Here is a 17319-nt window from a genome sequence, read left to right as displayed (position 1 = left end):
AAATAGCAGTCAATCAAGAAAAATAAACTTAAAAAGCCACCTTTACTTACCCCCTCCAGCAGCTTTCCTACGCCTCTTCCATGCAGGCTGTAGCACACACCAGAAGCAGCAGTAGTGGCTAAGCTCTATACTCATGGTCCTCTTCCTTAGGGCCCATGTCTCTCACACACACACACACCAGTCATGCCCCCATGACCAGTTTCTGTCTCTCACACACCAGTCATCTCCCAGTCTTTGACAAACACACCAGTCACCTTCCTGAACAGTTTCTCTCATGCCATACACACACACACAGGCTTCCCACTCCCGTGTTCCACTTACATATATGGGCTTCTCACTCTCATAATCACTTTCTCTTTCTCACATACACTCACCAGTCTCTCACTCCCATGCTTGTTCTCTCCACATGCACAGGCTTCTCATTCCCATAATCACTTTCTTTCTCTCCCACATACACACACACCAGTCACCTGATCTCTCTCATGCATACACACACAGGCTTCCCACTCCCATGTTCTCTTTCAGATATACAGGCTTCTCACTCCCATGCTGTATCTCACACACTCCCAGCTTTCTCACTCCCATGCTCACTCTTCACATGTACAGGCTTCTTATTCCCATAATCACTTTCTTTCTCTCTCTCACATACACGCAAACACACACCAGTCACCTGATCTCTCTCATGCATTATACACACACACATAGGCTTCCCACTCTCGTGTTCTCTTTCAGATATACAGGCTTCTCACTCCCATGCTGTGTCTCACACACACACAGGTTTCTCACTCCCATGCTCACTCTTCACCTGCACAGGCTTCTCATTCCCATAATCACTTTCTCTCTCTCTCTCTCACACACACCCGTCACCTGATCTCTCTCATGCATACACACACAAACAGGCTTCCCACTTCCATGTTCTGTCTTACATACACAGGCTTCTCCCTCCCATGCTGTGTCTCACACACACCCAGGTTCTCACTCCCATGCTCACTCTCTTCACATGCACAGGCTTCTCATTCCCATAATCACTTTCTCTGTTACACACACACACACCCCCAGTCTCTCTCTCATTTCCATGCTCGCTCTCCACGTGCACAGGCTTCTCATTCCCTGAATCGCATTCTCTCTCTCACATTCACATACACACCAGTCACACCGTCACCTTACCAACCAGTCTCTCTCATATACATGCACACACACACAGGCTTCCCACTCCCATGCTCTCTCTCACATAATCAGGCTTCTCACTCCCATGCTTTCTTTCACATACACCCCCACAACACCAGGCTTCTTACTCCCATGCTTTCTCACATACCCAGATTTCTCACTTCCATGCTTTTTCTCTCTCTCTCTCTCACACACACACATCCCTGACTGTCTCACACTCTCACATACACATCAGTCATCTCCTTGAGCAGTCACTTTCATTGTCTCTCACATATACACATACATCAGCTCTCTGACCAGTTTCTCTCAATCACACACATACTCTCGATCAAATACATTCTCTCACTTACACACAGGCTGGCTGGCTGCTTCTCTCTCTTTCTGTCACTCACTTCCTCCCCCCCCCCCCCCCAGCACAAACGGTAGCTGCTCCTCCAGCCCCCGCAGGCCAAGAAGGAAGAATTCCATCGATCGCGGGAGGCTCATGCTGCTCTCTCCTTTCCCTTCCGCTTTCTCCCCCAGAGCAGGAAGATCAGCTTTCTCTCCTGCTGCCACCAGCCTCCTGCTATCTTCGGGCGTCCGAACTTCCTGTCGGGGGGGGGGGGGATAGCGGAAGCGCAGCGCACAACGTCCGCTTCCTCCCTCCCCCCCCCCCCAAGCAGGAAGATCGGCGGACCATACGGCCCGACGCCCGAAGATAGCAGGAGGCCGGTGGCAGCAGGAGAGGCAGCTGATCTTCCTGCTTTGGGGGAGAAAGCGGAAGCTGTGCGCGACGCTTCCGCACCCCCACCCCAAGCAGGAAGATCGGCGGACCATACGGCCCGACGCCCGAAGATAGCAGGAGAACGGGTGGCAGCAGGAGAGGCAGCTGATCTTCCTGCATTTGGGGGAGGAAGCGGAAGCTGCACGCGGCGCTTCCGCTCCCCCCCCGAACAGGAAGACCGGTTGGCCATACGGCCGCAGCAGCGCTTCCCCATGTGTGCCGTGATGGCGCGCGAGGCGTGGGTTCTCTTGCGGCACGGCCTTTCTTATTCCCGCGCACCACTTCCTGTTCCGGGTCCGGGGGGGGGGGGGGATGCAGGCGCGGGAAGAAGAAAAGGCCAGCCGCCGATGCCACAGCTTTTTTTTTTTTTTGCACTGCTGCCGTTCCCGCTGGGCTTGAACGTGCTGATAGCCCGGCGGCAACGGCAGCAGGGAAGAACGAGCAGCGGGAGGGACCGGGAGCCACGCGACACACCTGCCGGTGCTTGGCGACACACTAGTGTATCGCGACGCACCGGTTGAGAACCGCTGGATTAGTTGCCTTGGTGATTGCTCCTTTTAGATTGGTCCACTGTTGATCCACATCTCTCTCGTTTTCCCAGCCTTTTAGTTCTTCCTCCAGGTACTTCCCCATTTCATCAAAGTCTGTGTTTTTGAACATCAAAACTTGGGTTTTTGTGCTTCTTTTCCGTGTCCTTTTTGTGATATTAAACCATACCGTTTGATGATCACTGGTGCTGAGGTGGGCACCCACCTGGACATCTGAGACATTATCTGCATTAGTGAGCACTAAGTCGAGTATAGCTCCTTCTCTCGTGGGTTCCATTACCATTTGTTTGAATAAAGCTACTTGCAGGGCATCTACTATTTCTCTACTATTATTAGATTCTGCAGATGGGATTCTCCAGTCTACATCTGGCATATTAAAGTCTCCAACGATCACCACTTCTCCTTTCTTTGCTATCCTGTGGATGTCTTCAATCAGATCTCTGTCCAGCTCTTCCTTTTGGTTTGGAGGCCTGTAAACCACTCCAATAAAAATGGATGCCCCATCTTTTTTTAAGTCGGCCCATAGTGCTTCTTCTTTGCCCCATCTTCCTTGCAGCTCAGATGCTTGGATATTGTTTCTGACATATAGAGCCACTCCTCCCCCTTTCCTATCCTCTCTGTCCTTCCTTAACAAGTTATAGCCTGGTATTGCCGTATCCCAGTCATGATATTCCGTAAACCATGTTTCCGTGACAGCAACAACGTCCAAATCCGCCTCCACCATTAGGGCTTGCAGCTCTGGGATTTTATTACCCAAACTACGAGCATTTGTGCTCATAGCTTTCCAGCTTTCTTTGCTCAGGTTACTGCTGTTCCTGGACTCCTTTTGTGACCTATTTAGTTGAGTTTTGTTATCCACTTTTCTCTTTGCATTTGTGCAAGGGAAGATATTAATGCTAGGGATGTGAATCGTGTCCTCGATCGTCTTAACGATCGATTTCGGCTGGGAGGGGGAGGGAATCGTATTGTTGCCGTTTGGGGGGGTAAAATATCGTGAAAAATCGTGAAAATCGTTAAAAAATCGAAAAATCGAAAAATCGAAAAACCGGCACATTAAAACCCCCTAAAACCCACCCCCGACCCTTTAAATTAAATCCCCCACCCCCAAATAACTTAAATAACCTGCGGGTCCAGCAGCGGTCCGGAACGGCAGCGGTCCGGAACGGGCTCCTGCTCCTGCATCTTGTCGTCTTCGGCCGGCGCCATTTTCCAAAATGGCGCCGAAAAATGGCGGCGGCCATAGACGAAAAAGATTGGACGGCAGGAGGTCCTTCCGGACCCCCGCTGGACTTTTGGCAAGTCTCGTGGGGGTCAGGAGGCCCCCCACAAGCTGGCCAAAAGTTCCTGGAGGTCCAGCGGGGGTCAGGGAGCGATTTCCCGCCGCGAATCGTTTTCGTACGGAAAATGGCGCCGGCAGGAGATCGACTGCAGGAGGTCGTTCAGCGAGGGTTCCGGCGCCTCGCTGAACGACCTCCTGCAGTCGATCTCCTGCCGGCGCCATTTTCCGTACGAAAACGATTCGCGGCGGGAAATCGCTCCCTGACCCCCGCTGGACCTCCAGGAACTTTTGGCCAGCTTGTGGGGGGCCTCCTGACCCCCACGAGACTTGCCAAAAGTCCAGCGGGGGTCCGGAAGGACCTCCTGCCGTCCAATCTTTTTCGTCTATGGCCGCCGCCATTTTTCGGCGCCATTTTGGAAAATGGCGCCGGCCGAAGACGACAAGATGCAGGAGCAGGAGCCCGTTCCGGACCGCTGCCGTTCCGGACCGCCGCTGGACCCGCAGGTTATTTAAGTTATTTGGGGGGGGTTCGGGAGGGTGGGGGATTTAATTTAAAGGGTCGGGGGTGGGTTTTAGGGGGTTTTAGTGTGCCGGCTCACGATTCTAACGATTTATAACGATAAATCGTTAGAATCTGTATTGTATTGTGTTCCATAACGGTTTAAGACGATATTAAAATTATCGGACGATAATTTTAATCGTCCTAAAACGATTCACATCCCTAATTAATGCCTCTGATGACAGAGTCATCCATCACTGTGAGCTTTTTCCTTTGGTTTCTGATTTGGAATTTCTGTATGCATTGGGTTTTTTCTCTCTTTTCCGATAACATTTCAATCTTTTTCTCAAGGACTTCTTCAGAATTTAATACAGAGAAGGCATTTTGTACTTGTTGCACTTGATACAGTGTGTGTCTCCAGAACACAGGTCTTATTCTACCAGAGCCCACTGAAATACTTTTTAAGTTCCTTAATGGCCTGTGTGAGTGGGGGGATAGAGTTGTGGGCTGCACAGCTTTCAATAATGGGTGTCTGTGGGTTACAGGTCTTATCCTACCTGAGCCCACAGTAAATCTCTTTTTTCTTGAGTTTTGGTTATTCAGTGGTAAGTGGAAATTATTTCCTGAATAATGTACCGTGGCTGAGACTCTCTTTATTGAAGCTAATTCAGCTTTAAAGTCATCCAGCTCCTTTTCCAAGGTAGAGAGTTTTGAACACAAGGGGCAAGCCTTAAGTTTCCATATGATTACCCTCAATATAAAGGCTCCACAGCAGTTGCATTGAATAGTACTCATTTAGGTAAGTTATTTGATTGGTGCACCTAAGGAATAATCAATTTACTAATTTATCTGGTTGCCTATTATGAAGTTAGGATGACTACATTAGAAATACAAACCTAGGGGTGGGTGGGCAGAGGGGTAGGGTGGGAGGGAGTTAAACAGTTTATACCTAGGTCAAGCTGGGTAGGGCAAGACACTTTCTGAAAGTTTACTTGTCCTTTAGCTAGTAAAAGATCCCACAGCACTTATATCCCAATTTGGAACAGATTATATGACAGCTATACAATTAGAGGGATACTGGGAATTTTTTTCTTTTTTTTTGTGGCTTTTTTGAATCTTACAACAATCTAATATCAAGAAACCAAAAGATTAGTAAACAATATAATCAAGAAACCAAATATGAATTCCAAGATGCAAAGGGGCAGATCTTAAAACATACGCGCAGGCATAGATTTGTTCGCGCAACCCGGCGCGAACAAATCTATGCCCGATTTTATAACATGCGCACGCTGCCGCGCGCATGTTATAAAATACGGGGTCGGCGCGCACAAGGGGGTGCACATGTGCACCTTGCGTGCGCTGAGCCCGAGGGGAGCCCCGATGGCTTTTCCCATTCCCTTCAAGGCCGCTCCGAAATCGGAGCGGCCTTGAAGGGAACTTTTATTTCCACCACCCCCCCCCAGCTTCCCCTCCCTTCCCCTATCTAACCCACCCCCCGTCCCTAACTAAAGCCCCCCCCTACCTTTTTGAAAAACTTGCGCGTGCCGGCTGGCTGCTGGCGTGCCATTACCCGGCCCAGGGGCTGCTTCGGAGGCCTCGGCCACGCCCCCGGAATGCCCCTGAATGATGTGCTGCCCCAACACGCCCCCAACACGCCCCTCAAGCAAAGCCCCGGGACTTACGCTCATCCTGGGCCTTTGCGCGCGCTGGCGGACTATGTAACTTAGGTGTGCCGGCACATAGGGCTTTTAAAATTTACCCCAAAGTTTTCTTGTTGGCATCACAACAGTGCATGAAATTATCACAATAACTTGTATATTAATTTTACCTCAGAATGTGATTTTTCATGTAAAATATCTTATAAATGCATAATTTAAAATTGTGTATGGGGATGGGGCGCCAGACTGTAAAGTTTGCCTAGGGTGCCTAATACCCTTGCACCGGCCCTGGCTACAGTATGTTTACACTTGTTTATCTTCTATGTAAGTTTCATTATTTTATGGTTTTCAGACTACAATTAATTCTTTATAAACATTTACATATCATGGTATTTGCCTTGGAAGAAATTAACAGAAATAACTCGCTTTTGCCCAACATCACCCTGGGGTTCTGGATATACGACTCCTGTGATACTCCATCCCAGTCTCTGCAAGGCACAATGTGGCAACTCACCGGGCACAAAGATCCCATCCCAAATTACACCCGCCGAGGAAGAGGGGCATCTCCACTAGCCGCAGTAATTGGAGATCACAAGTCTCGGATGTCCATAGCCATGGCTCACCTGCTGGGAGTCTATAAACAGGCACAGGTACGGATCATTTAAACAACAGTCAGGTACTATATTTCCTTTGGATCTGGATAGTTTTAAAAGTCATTTTTCTATCGAGAGGAAGAAACACGATCTAATCTTGTTGGTTCAATTCTTCCAGATCAGCTATGCCTCTTCTGTAGTCGAATTGAGTGATAAGAGTCGATTTCCCTCTTTCCTCCGCACTACTCCAAGTGATGAGTATCAGTCTCTGGGCATTGCCCGGTTGATCACCTTCTTCAAGTGGACCTGGGTTGGAATCCTCGCTGAGGACAATGACTATGGACAGATAGGGTCTCAGATGCTGAAACAAGAGCTGGTCAAGGTTGGGGTCTGTGTAGCCTTCTATGAAACCATCCCCCTGTTTTACTCTGAAAAGAAAATCCAGCACATCGTAGAGGTGGTGAAAACAACAACTGCCAGGGTCATTGTGGTCTTTTCCAATGCCAACAACCTCTACCCAGTGATGCTGGCAATTGCAAAGAGTGACATATCTGGGAAAGTCTGGATTGCTTCAGATGGCTGGGCGGACCATCCAATATTTAATGAAGAGGAATTTTTAAAAGCTCTTAAAGGAACCATTTCACTCTCTGTTCCTACAGGCAACATTCCAAAGTTAAAAGAGTATCTCTATGACCTTCATCCTTTCAGGACTACTGAAGATATCTTTGTTGCACAGTTTTGGGAAGAAGCCTTTGGCTGCAGGTGGGCTGACTCCATCATGAATCAGACCACTTATCCTGAACTAAGCAAGGCATGGAAACTCTGCACAGGAAAGGAGGACTTGAGGACCCTAGATATCCCATTCTTTGACATTACAAATCTAAGGTTCACATATAATGTCTACAATGCAGTGTATGTGGTGGTCAATGCCCTGCATGCCATGTATTCCTGTGAACCTGGAAAAGGACCTTTCTTCAATGGGTCATGTGGGGACATCAGACACTTTGAGCCTTGGCAGGTATATTGTAATATTTGTTGCAGATTTGTGTCTTTAAGTAAGAATGTCCTTTACAGTTTGTTATGTTTCTAAATGTTTCCTGAAGCTAAGAACATTCTAGGCTTCTGTGCTTCTTTGTAGGATGTGATTTCCTTTGCTCGATTATTCAGAGAAGTTGTTATACCTCAGCTTTTGAAACTACTCACAGGTCCCTTCTTCTGGCAGTCGAAAAAATGCATCACAGCTTGCAAAGAACCCAGTTTGTCTCTGAGACAATTATGTCAGCCAGGATGCTGCATTATTATAGGCCTACAGCCAAACCAAGGAATATCCACTGCTCTTTAGAGCTGCCTACAGATTTCAACAGAAACCCGAAATTTTCTGGTAATCTGGTTCATTTAATAAAATTAATATTGATGGCAGATTTAAGAATTCCAATTATTATGAGCAATCATTGAGAAGCCCCTCCACAAATTTCCCCCAGAACTTCTCTTGGCTCTAACCTCAACATGGGAGGAACAGTTGAGCTAGAGTCAAAGGAACCATCTTCTGTGCTGTACACAGTATTTATATACTATCCTTCCAAACAAGATAAGGGCGGTTTACAGATTAAAAACATACATAGTATGTAAGACATAAGGTATAACAGGGAAGAATCATTAATACATAATACACATTTTGATTTTCATAATGGTATCTACAGCACTCAAAGATTTATTTGACATCATAGGCTAATTTAAATAGCCAAGTTTTTAGCTTTTTTTTAAAAGCTTTAAAGTCAGTAGATAAGAACATAAGAAAATGCCATACTGGGTCAGACCAAGGGTCCATCAAGCCCAGCATCCTGTTTCCAACAGTGGCCAATCCAGGCCATAAGAACCTGGCAAGTACCCAAAAACTAAGTCTATTCCATGTAACCATTGCTAATGGCAGTGGCTATTCTCTAAGTGAACTTAATAGCAGGTAATGGACTTCTCCTCCAAGAACTTATCCAATCCTTTTTTAAACACAGCTATACTAACTGCACGAACCACATTCTCTGGCAACAAATTCCAGATGTTTGCAGTGCTTCAGGCATAATTTCCCATAGCCTAGGACTGGCTATTGAGATTGCTCTTTCTCGAACCTTACAAAGATGTGCACGGTATAAAGAAGGTACATTTAATATAATCGCTTATTATATGATCTGAGTAATATACAAATGTATACTGCAAATGCTAGATATCATTTGCACATGAGGCAATTTCAATGCAAGCATGTCTCCTTTTCTCTGCACAGCTTCTGCATTATATAAGGGAGGTACGTTTCCAGAACACCATGGGCCGGGAGATTTTCTTTGACCAAAAGGGAAATCCACCGGCTGCTTATGACATTTTGAACTGGCACCTGCCTTTGAGTGGCTCCTTCTCTTATGTAAATATTGGCCATTATGATTCTGGAGCAGCTGGAAGTCGAGACATCAAGTTCAACACCAGTGCCATCGTGTGGAATGAAGATAATGCACAGGTTAGAAAAATTGTTCAGCGCTGGTGATGGAAGGCACATTCTCTAATCTGGTTGTCATCTTGTTTTAGATCTGTGATTATTTGAATTGAATCAGCTTGGTTGGTCTGAGTCAGGGAAGGTTCCGAGAGACTGGCGAGCAGATGTAGTTCTGGACCATAAATAATGAAACAAGGAGGTCACGGGCAACTATATAATCTTCAGTCGAACATCAACAGAAGGAAAAAATATTAAAATATTGACAAATAAAAGAGATTACATGACATTAGAGAACCTGCTGTCCTACAGGGAAGATTATGTCAGACAGAATTAATTGTGTTGAGGTGACAAAAAGTGGTTGATCAGGGAGGTGCCAGTGATTGCTGCCTATGTGGACTTCAGAAAGGCTTTTCACACTGATCCTGATTCAAGACTGGTAAACAAGCTGCATGATATGGGAGCAGGACAGAAAGTTATTGAGAACCTGGTTGGACAATAGAACTCAGAAAGAAGTGGTCAGTGGAGTCCACGCTGGTGAAGGTACTCCAGAGCTCGGCACAGCTTCTGCGTTACATCTCTGAGACCTAGTGGAGGGAAGATAACCAATGGGATACCAGGGGACAAATTATATCAAAATGATAGGATGGGGTCAAATTGGTGGAATTGAGTCAAACAGGATAAAAGTTCTGCAGGAAACAAAATGCAATGATGAATCTTTATGGATAGATATTCCAGGTGAAAAGGGTAATAAAATGGCATTGGGGGTATATTAACATCCACCTGGCCAAAATGAACAAACACAATGAAATGGTAAAAGAAATTGGGGGAGCTAACAAAATCAGCAAGCAGCACAGTGATAATGGGTGATTTCAATTACCCCAGTATCGACTGGTTGAATGTTACATCAGGACATTCTAGAGATGTAAACTTCCGAGATGAAATAAATGACTGCTTCATGGAGCAGCTGGTACAAGAACCAAGAGGGGAAACTATTTTAGACCAAGTCCTTACTGGAATACAGGATTTGGTGTTTGGTGCGAGAGGTAACATAGAACATAGTGACATAGTAATGACGGCAGAAAAAGACCAAAATGGTCCATCCAGTCTGCCCAGCAAGCTTCCCAAGGTAGTAACTGCCGCTTCATGCAGGTTACCCCCTTGTTTCTGTTAAGGGTAATAACTGCCGCTCCGTGCCACTTACCCCCATGTTTCTGTTAAGGCTAGTAACTGCCGCTCCGTGCAAGTTACCCCCATGTTTCTGTTAAGGCTAATAACTGCCGCTCCGTGCAGGTTACCCCCATGTTTCTGTTAAGGCTAGTAACTACCGCTCCGTGCAGGTTACCCCCATATTTCTGTTACAGCTAGTAACTGCCGCTCCGTGCAGGTTACCCCCATGTTTCTGTTAAGGATAGAAACTGCCGCTCCGTGCAGGTTACCCCCATGTTTCTGTTAAGGCAGTAACTGCCGCTCCGTGCAGGTTACCCCCATGTTTCTGTTAAGGGTAGTAACTGCCGCTCCGTGCAGGTTACCCCCATGTTTTTGTTAAGGATAGTAACTGCCGCTCCGTGCAGGTTACCCCCATGTTTCTGTTAAGGGTAATAACTGCCGCTCCGTGCAGGTTAGCCCCAGTTTCTGTTAAGGGTAGTAACTGCCGCTCCGTGCAGGTTACCCCCAAGCATTTTTTATTCATTCCCATGACCTGTGGATGACCCGTGCCATTTTTTAAGATGGCGCCAGCCGTCCATTGCTCCTACCATGTGACAGGGGCCAACCAATGGCACCAGTAGCCCTTGTCACATGGTAAGGGCAAAGAGCCACTGGCGCCATTTTGATTCCTGTTAGGCTTGATGGCCCGAAAGTGGAAGATTGCTCCCGGGAACCCCTGCTGGACTTCCAGGGCTTTCAGTAAGTCTTGGGAGGGGATCGGGATGGTGGGGGGGGGGGGGCGTAATTAAGTAAATTTGAAGGGTTGGGGTGGGTTTGAGCTTTTTTCTTAAATAAATGTGCCCCTCCCCCCTGCGCTAACCCGAAAAATGATTTTTCCCATAAATTTCGGGGAAAACCCGATCATTTTTCGGGTCCTACGATCCATGCTGAATTGGACAATTTCTTTGACATTTTCCAATTCGGCAAAAATGAATGCACATCCCTAGTGTTTATTCCATGTCCCTTTGAAATCCTTCACAGCATCTACCACCCTCCCCATGAAGAAATATTTACTGACATTGGTTCTAAGTCTTCCTCCCTGGAGTTTCAAATTCTGACCCCTAGTTCTACTAAATTCTTTCCAATGGAAAAGGTTTGTTGATGACCATGGATCATTAAAACCTTTCAAGTATCTGAAGGTCTGTATCATATCACCCCTGCTCCTCCTTTCCTCCAGGGTATACATATTCAGGTTCTTCAACCTCTCCTCATAAGTCATTCAATGGAGACCACCCACCATTTTGGTTGCTCTTCTCTGGACCGCCTCCATCCTGTCTCTGTCTCCTTTGAGATACGGTCTCCAGAACTGAACACTGTACTCCAGGTGAGGCCTCACCAAGGACCTGTACAAGGGGATTATCACTTCCCTTTTCTTACTAGATATTCCTCTCTCTATGCATCCTAGCATTCTTCTGGATTTAGCTATCACCATGTCACACTGCTTTGTTGACTTCAGGTCATTAGACACTATCACCCCAAGGTCTCTCTCCTGCTCTGTGCACATCAGCCCTTCACCCCCCAACGCATACAGTTATTTCAGATTACCACATCCCAGATGCATGACTCTTCACTTCTTGGCATTGAATCCCAGCTGCCATATCTTCGACCCTCTTCCAGCTTCCTTAAATCTCGTCTCATTCTCTCTACTCCTTCCTGCATGTTCACTCTGTTACAGATCTTAGTATCATCCGCAAATAGATAAACTTTACCTTCTATCCCTTCCGCAATGTCGCTCATGAAGATGTTGAACAGAAGCGGTCCAAACACCGATCCCTGTGGCACTCCACTTAACACCATTCTCCTTCAGATTAGGTTCCATTTACCATCACCCGTTGTCTTCTATCCATCAACCAGATTGTAATCCATGCCATCACCTTGGAGCTGACTCCCAAGCTTCTCATTTTGTTGATGAGTATTCTATGTGGGACTGTATCAAAAGCTTTACTAAAATCCAAGTAAATTACATTGAGCGCTCTTCCCTGATCCAGTTCTCTAGTCACGCAATCAAAGAAATCAATTAGATTCGTCTGACAGGACCTTCCCCTGATGAATCCATGCTGCTTCTGATCGAGCAACCCACTATCCTTACCTTCAGCAGAGTCTCCATTAATTTTCCCACCACAGAGGTGAGGCTAACCGACCTGTAGTTTCCAGCCTCCTCTCTGCTCCCACTCTTGTGAAGCAGGACCACCACCGCTCTTCTCCAGTCACTAGGCACTACACCCTTTTCCAGGGATCTATTAAACAGGTCACACAGTGGACCCGCCAACACATCTCTGAGTTGGAGCCACTTGGCAATAGTGATCACAACATGATCAAATTTGACTTAATAACTGATAAAATCTACTGTGACAGCATTTAACTTTCAAAAAGGTAACTATGATAAAATGAGGGAAATGGTTAGGAAAAAACTGAAAGGAGCAGCTGCAAAGGTTAAGACTTTACATCAAGCACAGACGTTGTTTAAAATTGCCATCATTCATTCCCCCGCCCCCCTCGCCAACAATTTGAGCACCCCTGCCCTACATCGTGCCCTCTAATTCTTCCAAATACAGATGACAGTGTTTTTACTTATTTATTTATTTATTTTATTTACAATTATTTATATTCCGCATTCATTATCATATACTCTTCGAAGCGGATTACGTCTCACGAAAATAACTTTTGTCCAATATTTTTCAATCATTAAAACATAATCAACATTTCTCTCAGTGCATTAAGCAAAAGCATCCCTAAACAGATGAGCCTTTATCACTTTCCTAAAACATTTATAAGTCACAAGCTGTACGCAACGCCAAAGGAAGAGAGTTCCAGAGCGCATGCCCCACTTGAGAAAAGGCGTGATGTGATCTCTGCTGTGCATAAGCTGCCATTTTAAAACCTGCCAAAGTGGTGCGAGTAAGTCTCTTACTTACTGCGCAATATCAGGTGTAAATGATCAAAAACATCTCGAAAGTGAAAAATGACTGGGTGGGGGCGTCCGGGTGATATGGAGGACCCTTCAGGATGAAGAGCCAGGATGATCTTCATGAGATGCAGATGGACTGGGTGAACTGGTAGACTAAATGGTAAAACTGGTTATTTCATTGCCATGTGCATGTTATAAAATCTCTGGACTTACGCTTTCAAAAGCCGATTTATGGGGATAAATGCACCTAAATAGCGCGTGTATAATCTATTCGCATATCCCTTTAAAATTTGAAGCACAAATACATGAGTATATCACATGCGCACACTTATCTGGCTATATTACAACTTTTCTGGCTAAGTAGTGCTACTTAGAGAAACAAATTTGAACTTATCCAGATAAATAGCACTTTTATTTTAGACTTATCCTGCTGTCTTACATACCCAGATAAGTTGGAAAAGTGCTTATTAGATGGGCAGGTGGTGCATTTCAGACCTCTCCTGCTACTTAGCTGCATACATCTGAATTTTAAAACCTGCCTGGATATGAGCGTAAATGGCGCTGAGCGCACATCTTGGAACTTCTCAGAAAGGGGCGGGGTCTGGGTGGGGCATGGGCGGTACATGGGCATTTCGATACGTGAACCAGAAATCCAGTGCACGCCGAGGTCCCTGCCGTGTAACTTTACTTCTGCTATGGATTGCCTGTAAGTCAAAAAAGAAAAGTCATTTCAGAGGGGTGTGAAGGGTCTGGGGTAACTGGGGGGGGGTGTACAGGCTATCAAACCAGGGGGGGTTTGGAGGACCTAGCTAACACAGTCTCAGTACTGTGACCCCGACGAAAGCCACTTTGGAAGTCACTAAGAATGTTGTTGTCCTCAAAAAAAAAGTGGTAAGCTGATTCAAAATTATCCTTTCAATTGTTTTCCCTGCTGAAGGTAAAACTGATCAGGAGCGAGATCGCGAATTAGTGTTTACCTTCAAGAGTATCAAACTGCTGTCTTTTTAAAGTGCTCCAGAAAGAACCCCTCACTCAGAGAAAGCTTTACTAATGTGGACAAAGGGCCTACCGACCTGCCACTCCGACTACGTAAATGCCAAAAAAGGACACGTTGGTAGACCCTTTCAAATGGCCTGTTATAATTTTAACTTCAGTAGTAGGCACATTCAGCTCAAAATCAGGAATGGGAAGCTGAACAAAGTGAAGAGCAGTAGCAGAAACTGCTTTTTACAATCTTATCAGTCCAAGACTCACTGTGCCACTTCCATTCAGCTAAGCAATTCATCTTTCTGGCTCTTTGCAAATTCTGTCCAACGAGAAGCAAGAGCAAATTCAAAGACACCGGTAACCGGTTGGTAAAGTATTCTTTCCTTTGCTTCACTTAGTACTTGAATGTGAGTTTGAGCTCATTAAAAAATCTCAAACACTTTGTTAATAGTAAAATGTGCTGTTTCCCTCCTGCAGTAGATGTAGATGGAGCACCCTGATCTTAAGGCCCATGCCCAAATCATGGTTTCTTTCAGAAGGCCTTCCCAGCATCAGATGAGAATTAAAATATTTTTGACAGCCTTCTGTCAAATTGGCTAGACTAATTGATTGTAGCTTCTCTCTCAATGGTACTTCAGTTCTGATAGAGGATCTTATGATTTTTGTTTATTTGCATATATTGTTTAATCCTTTTGTAACGAGCCTCGAGCCACTGTACATATGTCTAAATAACCAAACACTTCTCTCCGTTAAGGCTCCCGTCTCTACCTGCAGTGAGAGCTGTGGTCCTGGGTTCAGGAAGGCCATTCTGGAAGGGCAACCTGCCTGCTGCTTTGACTGCATCCCCTGCTCCAAAGATGAGTTTAGTAACCAAACCGGTGAGCGCTATAAATTCCACTCTGATTGTGGACTTTGCATGTATGGTTCGAGGCATGAGGGGGAGAGGTTTTGATATTAAGATATCAAATCATGTCTAGGATAATTATGAGGAGAGTCTGAAGGATCTAAATATGTATTCCCTGGAAGAGAGGACGTGCAGGGGAGCTACAGTGCTGGTGCAAGGGTCTGCAGCCGCCCTAGGCAGCGATGATGTAATGGCATCACATGACCTCTCTCTCTCTCTCTCTCCCTCACCCTCACCCTGCAGATAGCACACCACAAAGCTCCGTTTCCCAGCTCCATGCCTCTCCACTCTCGTTCGCTGCTTTCAAAAATGCCACCTTCATGTCCGACTATGCACCTCACCCATTTCCAGCACCTTAAGTGGCCACCTGGTCCATCTAATATTCCCACCGGCCCTGGGGAGCTATGAAACTGATCTTCAGATACCTGGAAGATTTTAATGATGCACAAATGTCTAACCTTTTCCGTTGGAAAGGAAACTGTAGAACTAGGGGGTCATGACATGAAACTCCAGGGTGGACGACTCAGAACCAACATCAGGAAATATTTCTTCATGAAGAAGGTGGTGAGCCTGGAATTCCCTGCTGGAAGAGGTGGTGAGAATGAAACCAGTAAACAAATTCAAAAGGGCATGGGATAAGCACTGTGGATCCCTAAACAGTAGAGGTTGAAAATGAAGAAAAGGATGCATGGGAGTAACCTGCATGGTGTGGCAGTTACTACCCTTAACTAAAGGCAGGGAGATTACTACCCTTAACCAATGAGCTTAGATACTTCTCTATTGATGACTCCTTCTAACAGAGTCCCCTATACAGATGACGGCCAACGCTGGGCCCTGACTTTTATGGTCCGGGGAGACTAATAATCAGACATTAAGGATAAAGCACAGGACTGCTTTTACTGCCAAGTCCAAAATCAAAGCACGTTCAAGCAATATTGTCTGAATTATCAAGAAGGTTGCTCACCCCATAAAAATGTTGCTAGCAGTAGTTTTATTATGAGTTTGACAGTTGCTTGGTTCTGAATGCTTGGGGGTAACTAGCAAGAACCAGCTATTACCCTTAATAAAACACATGGGGGTATCCTGTATGGAGTGGCAGTTACTAACATAAGAGCTTGCTGGGCACACTGAATGGACTGTTTGGTCTTTTTCTGCCATTGTTACTCTTAACAATTCTCCACTCAAAGAGCAGATGTCTACAGAGGTACACGTGCCCGTACCAGCCAACTTTTGAAAATGATTGGGGGTGCTGAACTCAACACAAATTACAATGCCCCCAGCAAAAAAGAGAAAAAAAAAACAGAACACATGGGTTGTGAGTGTGACTGACCAGCCTGTATGTAAATGTCCAGAGAGGTGCGAAAACAAACGTTAGGGAAGACTGAAATTCCCATCAGTATTCACCTCCCCAACCCAGTCTCTTCCCTACCGGTCTCCTCCCTCCTGCTCCATATCCCCCCCCCCCCCCACCAACCATTCAACACCAGTCTCTTCCCCCATCCTCACCTGTCACCACCACTCTCTCTCTCTCTCTCTCTCTCTCTCTCTCAATCTCCATTTTTCCATGTTGTAGACAAATGGACTTAGGACCAGTGGGTTTATGCTCCCCTGCCAGCAGATAGAGTCGGAGCAAGCTGATGTCATGATAAATATAGTCCTTCAGTGACCCCAGCCTGCCAGTATTCTTCGTCTCCAGCAGATGGTGGACATGCATCTACCTATGGGGATTGCTTCGATCTTTTTGGAAGGAGAAATTTGAAATTCTAAATTCAGGAAAAGAAAGCCCCGCTCTCCCGCTGTGATACCCAACGGTCCTTTCCCCAGTTCAGAATTCCTGAGGTGATTTCCGTAGTCCCTCAGGAGTGTGCCTTGGTCTGGTAGCTGTGTTTCCAGGTGGACTTAGCTGTTTCAGCTGAAAGGCAGCGGGTGCAGGAGGCCAAGCACGGCGGTGACAGCAGATGCCCTCTCCTTCCACAGCCGGAGATCGTCTCTGTATTCAGCCGGTAAGCGCTGAGCTCAGGTAAGGTTTAAAAAAAAAAAGTTTTACCTTGAATCAAAGACAGTTAGAGGGGTTTCAGGACTTCCTCCGGTCATCATGCTCGGTGCACCATGCCGACGTTCGTTCCCACTCCTGTTGGGGTTGGGAAACTGGGCAGCCTGGTGGGTTGAGCAGCCCCCGGTGGGCTAGGCCTCACACTTAGGCTTTTTTCTTGCACGCCACGTGGTGGCCATTTCGCGCACTCTTGTGCATGTTCTGCTGCCATCTACAGGCCATCTGTGTGCGCAATGCCCTCGGTTTTTGGGAGTGCTTTTTACCTGCACAACATT

General features: G+C 46.2%; 1 protein-coding gene across 1 annotated transcript in view; it reads left to right on the top strand.

The window, feature by feature from the left end:
- The first annotated feature begins 6300 nt into the window (after positions 1–6300).
- The window catches only part of LOC115081098 (vomeronasal type-2 receptor 1-like), a 106536-nt gene continuing 95517 nt past the window's right edge, over positions 6301–17319 (top strand). Inside the window, exons 1-4 of the mRNA XM_029585612.1 lie at positions 6301–6564; positions 6686–7525; positions 8783–9010; positions 14842–14965. Coding sequence (XP_029441472.1) covers positions 6301–6564; positions 6686–7525; positions 8783–9010; positions 14842–14965 — 1456 coding nt within the window. The remainder of the gene's footprint in view (positions 6565–6685; positions 7526–8782; positions 9011–14841; positions 14966–17319) is intronic.

Source organism: Rhinatrema bivittatum, chromosome 19, assembly GCF_901001135.1.
Source record: "Rhinatrema bivittatum chromosome 19, aRhiBiv1.1, whole genome shotgun sequence".
NCBI classification, from domain to species: Eukaryota; Metazoa; Chordata; class Amphibia; order Gymnophiona; family Rhinatrematidae; genus Rhinatrema; species Rhinatrema bivittatum.
The sequence above is the reverse complement of the archived record's forward strand: the minus strand, read 5'-3'. Positions and strand labels throughout refer to the sequence as shown.